Source organism: Barbus barbus, assembly GCF_936440315.1.
Source record: "Barbus barbus genome assembly, chromosome: 47".
NCBI classification, from domain to species: domain Eukaryota; kingdom Metazoa; phylum Chordata; class Actinopteri; order Cypriniformes; family Cyprinidae; genus Barbus; species Barbus barbus.
In genome coordinates this window covers 11,911,503-11,922,886 of record NC_136725.1, presented here as the reverse complement: position 1 = coordinate 11,922,886, position 11,384 = coordinate 11,911,503, and the positions used below count along the sequence as shown (strand labels likewise).

The 11,384-nt window shown below is 34.8% G+C and overlaps 1 protein-coding gene across 2 annotated transcripts in view; it reads right to left on the bottom strand.

Moving 5' to 3' along the window:
- Positions 1–8,146: 8,146 nt before the first annotated feature.
- The window catches only part of LOC306865740 (inositol polyphosphate 5-phosphatase K-like), a 10,463-nt gene continuing 7,225 nt past the window's right edge, over positions 8,147–11,384 (bottom strand). Inside the window, exons 9-13 of one of the 2 annotated variants that reach the window (XM_079410504.1) lie at positions 10,383–10,590; positions 10,077–10,214; positions 9,870–9,953; positions 9,580–9,684; positions 8,147–9,496 (exon numbers count right to left, since the gene is read on the bottom strand). In XM_079410504.1, coding sequence (XP_079266630.1) covers positions 9,428–9,496; positions 9,580–9,684; positions 9,870–9,953; positions 10,077–10,214; positions 10,383–10,590 — 604 coding nt within the window. In that variant the 3' untranslated portion in view covers positions 8,147–9,427. The remainder of the gene's footprint in view (positions 9,497–9,579; positions 9,685–9,869; positions 9,954–10,076; positions 10,215–10,382; positions 10,591–11,384) is intronic. The other variant, XM_079410503.1, reaches the window with a different exon arrangement.

The following is an 11,384-nucleotide window of genomic DNA, read 5'->3' as shown; positions in this document are numbered from 1 at the left end:
TTCTTAAGGGTGAGTTTCAGTTCAGTGCTTCTCTTGAGGTAAATCAGTAGTTTCTGTATAGACGTAGGTGTTCGGCTAACATCAAGTCTGAATGTAAATAAAGCAATATTAGATTCTTTTTTTACTCATTCTACTTCTAGACTGAGACTTTCTTAGTCAGATCATCTTACATTTTACATTAGAGAGTGATTTAAGTTTCTTCTTAACTAGTTATAATTGTTTTTATACAGCATAATGTAAACTGGCTTTAAGAAAACATCCAAAACAAACTTTGAAGTGAACACCTATTTGTGAAAAGATCGAGTACACTTTAGTCAAAATTCAGTCCATAAGAGTTTGCCGTTTACCAGAAGAATAGCTCAAGCTGCCTACAGCCTCCATTCCTTTGAGAATCCCATTTCCTGTTTCCAAACTGTAGCAGTGACATCTAGAGGTCAGGTGCAGAATCACACATATACAGTGCTGTGCCCTAAGATTAACTTCAGTGACTCATGAATCAATAGTTGCTGCTGTGTCTGTTTCATAATGAAATCTGATGTAAATCTCAGAAGACAGAGAGGCATGATTCTAGATGCCTCTTAATATATTCCACTGCAGCAGGCTTATAATATAAATCTATATATTATAATGCTCCAGAATGGTGCTGCAGGGAGTCATTGAAGATTTTCTTAAATTTTTCATGACATTAATAACTATTTGAATGAGAACAGTTACTGATAATGTAGTAATGTTGGTAACCGAAAGAAAGTCATTCTTCAACCTGATAGATGGAGAGATGCAGCAGGGACCCCTTGTTGCATATTATATCAAACTGAGTGTTGGGTTTTATATGGGTATTATAAATATAATTCAAATTAATTATTTATTTTTAATCATTTTATTATTAAAATTGTATTATATATATATATATATATATATATATATATATATATATATATATAATTATCTCAGTGGTGTTCCAAAATGAGGAGGCAAAGTTTCTTTGTTTTTTTTCAATCAAATGTAAATTCATGTCCCAGTCACATTTTCTTGGTTAAATAAACATTACTTGCACTATCAGAATAAAGAAATCTATTTTATGTTTTTACATTAACAATGTAATCAATATTCTAATAAAGCCAAGTATGAATCTCATCAACTTTTTAAAAACATTTTACATTTATTCTAAAATAATAACTCAAGACAGTAACCATTTAAACAATATAATTGTGAACTTATGTTCAGCTAATCTTTTTAATAATTAGTTTTTAACTATTTTTTAATTTTTTGGATCATCAGTCATCAAAGCTCTGTAGGCTAAATATTGGTCACAGACAGAGATTTTCACCAAGCTGATTACTCACTAAAAACTCCCACAGATCATGTTTTCAGGCCATTTCAAGTCTTGTTTTGATTTTAACAAATTAAGTTATATCTAAGTGTGTGGGTGGTTTACTTACTTTTTAAATTAGTCTTTCCATTAAAACCATTATATTGTTCAATCAGACTGATTCACAAACATGGAACGTGCATGAACACAAGAGGCGGGATTTATCGCATGAACCAATCACAGCTAAACATAACCAGTCATATCCAGTAATATCGCGATGATTTTCCCCCACTCACTCTCAATTACCCCCCACTAAACCCACCGCATGCTTTAGGGGGTCTGTTAAAACTCAATGGGCTTAGGGGAGGCGAGAAAGATGCAAACTCCCACTGTAACTTTACCTCCTGGTGTCCCTGTTGGACAGCGTTTCTTTAGAAAAACAAGTGATTTATACAGTTTTTAAAGTTATATTTTGTAATATTTGCATCGATTTATTTTTACACATTTTTTTCTCATCCAACATTTTGAGGAGGGACTGCCTCCCTTTCTCTCTTCAGAGGAAACACCCCTTGTACCTAGGTGGTTAAGTCTAAACATACTGTATACATGAGCTAGATGCTGTCAATGATGTTCAACAAGCTCAATAAATGCTACAGCCCACTGAATACACTCACAATACAAACCACTCACACAAGGCCACACACAGACTCTGATATCTTACTTCCAAAAGCTTCAGTTGGAACACAGTGAAGCTTCTGGTATTAAAACAGTGATTTTCTATTTGTAATCGTGGCAGTGTCTTCTTGGCGCTCACACTGGGCGCTCAGGCCCAGTTCCAGCAGGTGAGTGCAGGCCCAGTTAATATAGCTCACGTCTGCTCCCTGTGGAAATCAACCACAACCTGACCTACAAGAATGACTCTGTTTCCTCTCCCTACACACAATGTTTTATTCATGAGAACTTTCGCTAGATATAGTCTCTGATTTACTTTTTTCCTCTGAGAGAAACAAGTCTTTCTCGTCGGTACGTAGATGTCCGGACCCAATCACTTCTCAGGTCCCACTGGACTGATCCCAGACCTGTAGTCTCATGTCCTGCTGTGAAGTGAGGTCAAAGAACAGTGATTTCACTAATAAAAACTGTATTGCGAATTGTTCCTAGGTTACATAAAGAATTGTTTTCACTCAGCAGATTAGAGCCCCTTTTAACAGCGCAATAACTTGCTTTCAAGCTTTTCTCCCAAGAGAAATATTGTTTTGCCTTTTTTGAGCTTGGTCGGTGTATAGCCACGTGAATTGTTTTTTATATGGCAGGTTTATCAGAGCAGCCACTATCCCCAACATTTTAAGACATGGTTTAGTTTATTCTTGGACTTACCTAGAAACCTCAAATCTGAAGACCCCATTTATATCTGGTTGTTACATCTTGGGTGATCTCATCAGTCAATCAGCACTAAATAAACCAAAACAAGATACAAAAAAATCTTGTCACATGATCAGTCAAACACATTAGAAGGTATTGTGCCGATAGATAGATAGATAGATAGATAGATAGATAGATAGATAGATAGATAGATAGATAGATAGATAGATAGATAGATAGATAGATAGATAGATACTTACAATGTAAATTGATTTTTTTTAAGGTTTTTTTCTTCATTTAAATATAAATGAGTGTGAATGAAGACTTTTCTCTTTCTTTTTAGATCTACATTCCTTGTAGAACTGCTCTGATCCTGGCAAATGAGGACATTGATTTCAGACATTGAGGACTGTGCGGATGAATGGAGCTGATTCTTGCATCATATCCAAGAGTTCTGTGCAATGCTTACAAACACTGTTATTTGCCTCATAATGTTGTCCCATATTTAGAGATGTAGATTCCATTGTGCACCACAAAAGTAAAACAGAATGTCCAAGCTGCTCTTCTCCATTAAATGAAAGTTGGTGTCACTGGTCCCAATCTGCTTTCATTTTGTTGACATTCTGCTAAATTTCCAGTTTTGTGTTCTCCAGAATATAGTCATACGGTTTTGAAACGACATCAGGATGAGTAAATGATTACTTTTCATGTATTCTCTTTAAAGCTCTTTTAGTTTTGTTTTGTTTTTTTGGTGAAATAATTTGTTATACAAGAGGGGAAATTATAATTTTGTACAAACCGAAGGTTATTGTAATTTTAGATGTTAATGCATTACAAAAGCAAAAAGAACTTTTGATGTGCTGTTGAGAACATTCATTCTAAATGCATTCGGATTAATTGGATATTGCTTGTGTTATGACATCAGCAAGGTCATCTTGTTCTCTCTCTCCATGTCTCTATTCATCCTGCTTTCCCTATTACACCCCATAACCTTTTCCTATCTTCACTTAGCCTTAAATGCCTCCAATCCATGATTCTGATTTAGTGGGCCATTAAAAGGTTTTACAGCACTGGGTGACATCATAGGCCAGTTGGATGTGCTGGGGAATATGAATCTCCTGGGCCTCGCAGAGAAACTAGTGTCCTCTCCAGGGAAGACGAATAATTCCCTTGTAACCGTTCCCTTGGGTGTGAGGTCTCAGCAGCTGTTCTGACACAACAGACAAAAATCTTACCTAATTGCTCTAATTAACATTTTTTTCCTTAATGCATTTAATTAAATTGCTTCGGTTTAATTTATCACAGCACTTTAATTTTGCCAGAGCTCTCAGCCTAAGCTTTTAAACACTAATAAGACCAGTATATCAGTACTGAAGACATTCATGTCCTTATAGTGGAGTTTATGCTACCCCAAATAGCAGTCAGGGTGGTCAAATAAACACAAGGGGGAGGGGGGCCAATTGTGTGCATGTATACACTCATTTTGTATGCTGTAATTCATTTTCTGTTATAATACCTGTCCAGTTTTTCCTCTAAAAATGAAGCAAAGTTTAAAAGTGTTTAAAATCAAAAGTTTGATTTAAGCCATCTATCCTTGTTATGAAAAAAATAAAGTAAAAAAAACGTGTGGAAGCACACAATTGACTGCCTTTATAAGTGATTCATTTGAATCATTCATTTAGCCGATTTGTTCAAAAACTCTCAATTCATTCAGGACATAGCATTTGAAGTTTGAGTAAAATAAAAACATTGAAAAAAGCGTTGAGGCTCTATTGTTTTATTGAGTTTAATAGTTTGATTAGTCACAGATATATATGGTAATTTATATTGTATTTATTTATGGAAATGGAAGTATGCTATCATCATACCTCAAACTTCTCAGTTTCGTCTGTGTGTGTTCTGAATGAATGCATTTTGTCAAGTAAACTTCAACGGATATGCTGTGCTCAAAGAATAGAGATCAGTGAACACTATGTATAGAGCCTGTCAGTTGTCAAGCATCTTTATCAAAGTCTTTGATCTTTATTGAGCGAGTCATTGAATTGAACACTGATTCATTCTACTGCTGTGTTGCTAGGATATGCCCAATGGTTAATTGTGCTGTCTATTCATTTGTAATTTTGACCACGCTAAAACAGACAAGGTGACTGGCAACATGGTGTCTAATATGTAACTGAACTTATTTTTCCTGTGAGAGTGGGCGTGGCCATTTGTAAACTTTATGGGTCTGGCTTCTGGCTATTTTTTTTAGTTGTACATAACAGCTGGTTTTGCTGCTTGATATTGCAAATTGGTGTGTCTTACCACATCATTTTAATCAGGGTTTGAATTTAACTTTTTCACTTACTAGTCAATTTGGCTACTACTTTTTTAGCTACCAACTTCTACTAGCCAAAAAAAAAAAAAAATAATAAATATATATATATATATATAAAAATCTGAAATATAGCTGCAAGCAGCGATGTCGGGCCCAAGCCATCAGTGCAAAAGCCACCCGGTGGAGTCAGGAAAACTGTGCACAGCAGGCGCATACAATTTTAAGGGATACAGCAATGAAAGGGTTACTCTATAACTTTAAGACTGTGAAACACACACACAGATTAAAAAAAAAAAATGGTAAAAATATTTTGTTCATTGTTAGTTCATGTTAGTTAATGCATTAACTAATGATAACAAATGACACCTTATTGAAAAGTGTTACCAAAACTTTTAATTATCTATAATCATTTTTTAAACGATCTATAAGCATTTGTGAAATATTTTTGCCTGTATTACAGCTTAGTATTACAGACAAAATCACAGATATAAATGAAGAGACTTTTAAAGCAAGAGTGTAAAATAGACTCACACACACAAAGATAATAATATATAAAACTTTTGTAACACTTTAAAACAAGGTTTTAGTTAACATGAACAATATTATCTTCAAAATTTACTACTATGTTATTAATTAATATTTATAGTTAATGTATAATGTCTGTCTAATGTATAATGCTAATGTCTGTAACTCCCCTGAGCATTTTAAATTTATGAAACAAAGCATGTTTCCTAAGAATGACTTGTTCTCCATGTGTAACAAATTTTGAAGAGTTTGGATAATGCACTTTAAATGTATAAGAAAATTATTGCAATCTTTTTAAAAAAAAATTTTTTTAGAATCACAACAGTCACATCACAAGATGATGTAAATTCAGATGAATGTCATGTCACAGGATGTCATAGATCAGTATCAAATGAGTGTCAAATTATTATTTGCAGCACAAAAATGTAAAAGGCCACAAAAATGTAAACGTCCACGTGTATGTATCTTTAGATCTTTTTATGTTGTAATTAACATAATTATTAACCTAATTATATAAAATTATGTTGTCAGTGCCCTACAAATTAACTTGTTCTCGGAATTTAATTTTTTTTTGTCCCTAAAACTGACAGAAAAGGATAAGGCCTACAAGATTTCTTAATCTGTAATGCAGACAAAATCACACAGATATAAGTGAAAAGACCTTTAAACCATAAAGAGTTTAAATAGTCCATCTCTCTCTCTCTCTCTTCTCTCTCTGTCACCCACCCACTCAACCCCACACTAAACACACACACACACATATATAGAGGTAGAGTGAGAACAGATGTCTTTTAGGGTTTTTTTATTTTCTGTTAGCCTTTAGAACATTATAAATTCATGAAACTAAGCATGTTTCCTCAGAATGACCTGTTCTTTATATATTAAAAGTTTTGAAGAGTTTGGATAATGCACTTTAAATATAAAACAATTACTGTTTCCTTTTTTACTGTTATTTTAATAAATCGGCATGGCAACACCGTTCAAGATATCCACACTCCGTTCGCAGTTTAAGTTCCTCAGTGATTTGATGAAGTTTTAAGCAAATTGAGTAAAAATAAGAGATGGTGAATTTAAAGCATTTTGAAAATGACACACTTCCTGATGCCAGTTGGTGGCGCTATAACTGACTCTTAAGAGTCACATCTATGCGATCGGCATCATACATCAAAAAAACTGCTGAAGTTTGATCAAAATCAAACAAAGTGTTCAAAAGTTATTAGACACTTCCTGTTTCTCATTTCTTGCCATAACTTTCTCTCCTCACCATGGCCAAACTGTTCATGACTGTTCATGAACTGTTCATCCCTTCGCAATTTAGCATCCCCAATGGCTTGAGATCATGTTGACTGAGTTTGGTAGCAATCGGAAGGAAATTTTTAGAGGAGTATATAGCCAATTTCCTGTTGGGCGGAGCCTATGACATGCAGTGCGAAAGTTGTTCGGCTCAATGAGATCTATATGTGTACCGAGTTTCATATGAATACATGCAAGTATGTGTGATATATACATCAAGTTTTCTAACTGTGTTCCAGGGGGCGCCATAGAGCTCCTGTGCCACGCCCGGGTCCCAGCCTCTGCAGCGTCCTAATGGCCTCAGATTCCATTGTGTGTGCCAATTTTCAAGAGTTTTTGAGTATGTTAAATGAACTAATGAGTGAACATAATTGACGAAAAGTAATCCACCAAAATGGCTAGTGATTTGACAGCACTACCTGTCAAGCTGATTTTTACCCCCGCATTTGGCGGGTGTTAATTTCAAACCCTGATTTTAATTATGAATACACTGGTTTGTAGTGCAAACAGGTTTACCCTTTACTGCACATTGTTATTTTTCTCATTATATTTCCCTATAACATTAGCATCTAATGAACTGGAAGTCTCGCCCATAGGCTTACTTCCACGTTGAAGAATAAGGTGGATAATTTGAAGCTGATATCTACAATAGCCAACGCTATCGGTCAGTTATTTTCGGAGTTTAGACAGGCCTATTACACCTTCTCTCAATCTCAGAGTTGTGTGCCTTAAAAAAAGCCCCACAGATGTTTTGGGTTTGCCATCCCAAATATAGATTTACTGTCATCCCAAGAAAGAATTGTTCCAGTGCCACTGTCTCATAGCTCATGATCACTGGCTGACTCACAGTGTGTTTTTAGCGAGTTCTTTGTTCTCTCTCAGACGTGCTGACGACCTCCTCCTAGAAGAGCTCTGCAGGTGCCTAGGACAGATTTATAGCTGTAATTATCCATGAAAATGCTCCTGGAGGTAAAAACACACAATATCTCCAGTGCTGAGTACTGTGCCTAACTGAGTGATGCTGTAATATTCTGTGAGTGAGTGAGTTTGCATGTACTGTATGCATGAGTGAATTTTACAAATGCAGTGCATTTTCAACAAGACAGTAAGTAAACAGCGCCCCCTGGAGTGAGCTACAAAAACATGTAAACCTACAGCTCGAAAGGGAAAATAATACTGGTGGTGAGAAAGATTGAGGAGGACGTTTGTTTGATTGTCACTCTGGAGATTGGATTTTGTTGGATGAAAAATCATGCTTCATGTCACACTAATTAATGTCAGCTATGCAATTAACCTTCAAATGTGTGTGGTAGACCTTAAATGAATATTTCCGGTTAATTACAAGTTACCTCAAAATATAATTTCAACTCATCTCACAGTTATAAATGAGAGTATACAGATAGATATGCATTTACAGTACAAAGTTGACATAAACAGATGTTCAGATGTTAATATTTCAATGAAATTGCTTACATTCCCGATATGTTCAACTGCTTGAAACATTTTAATACATTTAACAAATCATAAAGGGTCAAATCAACTCGTTCCACTTCCAAGAATACAGTTACGATAAATTTAACATCAACTAAGATAAAGAGATAGGCCAGACATGTCACAATGGACAAATGCAGACAATAAGAAGTTAAATTGCCTTTCACTCATATAAAAGACAAATTTAGCACTAATAAGAGTGACAAAGTGTAAACAAAATTGTATTTTTTTAACAATCAGATGGTGAACTGTTGTTATAGATACTGAAAAGCCACACACTTTAATATAGGAATTAGGCACCGATATATAAAACATACAGTAAAATACTGTATAAAGCACAGCACCAATGTACAGAAAAATTTTAAGATACTGTAATCACTTTCAAATATAATAGGCAAATTTGATATGCATATACAGATTAATAATTGTATTTTGTAGAACTTAATGTAAAATAATACTGAGTACTTTTTCACAATTTATGTTTTGATTTTGGCATGAAATACAGGCCTATTTTAAAATTCTGAGAGTTCTACACTCTAATTGGTTTTAAAAGTCTTACTAGTATCAAATTTGATTTAAAACAACATGAAAGGTGTGAAAAAATGTGTAGAGTTTACATGGTCAGTTTCTACATAAATCAAAAAGCCTTTCAAGTTAGCAGGCACAGATTCCATGGGCTGTATTACAGAAATTTCCTGTCTTAATTTTTGACTTAAAATTTGAAAAAGTTATATTTCTCAGTTCGTAGTCAAATTGCCATGGTTATTAAACAGATGGGATAAGATTCTGAGTCAGGGTGCATCTGTAATACAGTTAGAGATTGCTTGAAATACTACACCATGTGTACAATGTGTGCGTTTACAGAAGCTCACAACAGATTTAGCCATTTGAGAGGAACCACTGATAAAGAGAGAATGAAAAAGAGTAATGCAGTGTGTTCAGTGACAAGACTGAGTGTTTGGAAAATGTTAAAGCCTTAGATTTTAAATCACACTCATATCAGACTGTTTCACAGAATCAGTTTTAACTTTTAAAATCAAACTGAGCAAGGTCTGTTTACACAGGCAGATATGATCTCAAATCAGATTCACAGAGATGTATGTGAACATATGATGTTAGAAGATATCCAGTTACTTCTCATGTCCATTGATGTTCTCAGGAGCCAGACCCTCCTTTACAGCTTGCTGAGACTCGAGAATCTGGATCCAGATATAGCAGATGAACAAAGAGGAATAGCCAAAAGCTAACACAGAGAAATATGTCCAAGTTTATGAAAACTCACCTGGAAAGTCGGACTAAAGGCAATGAGGGTTTGCATGTTGGTGCTGTAATAGCCAAGAACATACTCCCCTGCCAGCAGGGGGGGCTCATTTTTACTCATCTGGACCTTAAACAGGAAGTGCATCACTTATGTTAGTCCTAATATAGCAACTTTTTAGCATCATGCAGTTTAAATGCACACAACACTTTCAAATTTCATTTTAGATGTAAAGTAATATAAAATTATATTAATATTCATTATTTTCTCAATGCAGACCTGTTCTCAACACTAAAACTTTTAGTCTGCCATACCGACACGCATTCGCCGTTGGCAGCCACTTCATCATCTTTGACCCAAGCAAAGGTGGAGTAATCGGAGGCACTTTTGAAGCCAATCTGCACACAGAGATATAAATCACCACTAGTTAGTGACCCGCTTTGTGATACAGATCTCCTTTTTGTCTCTTTCTCTGTTTTTGTTCATCCATCAACCTCTTTTTTTCTCTGTCTCCCTCTCACCTTGTACAATCCGATCCAGTCCCAGGTTGAAGACTCAAAGTTTTCCAGAATGGTGTAGGTGAGTGTGGCATCTTCATCTGCGCTCCAGTGTCCCTCCACGGTTAGTGTGACTAGAGGAATCGCCACCTTTTTTCTCATCTGCATGAAGATATCAAGACCAATTTGGACTAAATGTCATGTACACTAAAAGGTAGATATATCTAAAATTTTAATTATTAATGATTATTATTTAAGCACATTTACTTCAATTTGATTAGCTCTTTATCATATGATTGATTAAATGCTCATGGAATACATAATTCATACCTCCAGATTGAAGGTTGCAATGACGGGTTTGTGGTCACTGACCCCATACGAGACATCACAGGTGTACATGTCCTGCATCACCTTAATAGGATACTCATCATCGTCAACTAATGATGATGTCGAACTATTCTCATCCTCAGTCTCTATAGCTTTGGGTTTTATCCTCCACAAGATACGATCGGTCCAGGCAGGTTTCCGCTTTTTACCACTAATCATTGACCCATGCAAAAAAAAAAAAAAATTAATTAAATTAAATTAAATTAAATTACTGTTCTTCTTTGCTGCTATTTCTATTCATTAAAGAATCCTGATAAAAATGTATTAGTTTCAGCATATCAGCATACTAGAGTGATTCCTGAAGGATCATTTGACACTGAAGACTGGAGTAATGATGCTGAAAATTCATCTTAGCCATCACAGGAATAAATAACATTTTAAAATATATTCAAATGGAAAATACTTATTTTAAATTAGAATATTATTTCACAATTTTACTGTTTAAACTGTATTTTTTACTAAATAAATGCAACCTTGTTGAGTTTAAGAGTCTTCTTTTAAAAACATGAAAAACCTTACCTACCCCAAACTAGATAGATAGATAGATAGATAGATAGATAGATAGATAGATAGATAGATAGATAGATAGATAGATAGATAGATAGATAGATAGATAGATAGATAGATAGATAGATAGATAGATAGATAGATAGATAGATAGATAGATAGATGTGCTGTAGTTCTGTACTGAGAATTCCATGTGTGAAATTCCCATTTCCATGCAGACATGCAACTGATATGCTGTAATCTACTTCTACAATATGAAACAGCAAATGCACCAGAATATCAGAGTGAAACACACTTTCTACACAGTGATGAGGTGCTTAGTGACGTTGTATTACAGGTGAAAAGCAGTTCTCCATGACAGCTGTTAAAAGCTCAATGACGCACTGACAGCATTTCATGGATGTGTGGTCATGTATTAAATATGATGGAAGAGTTGGA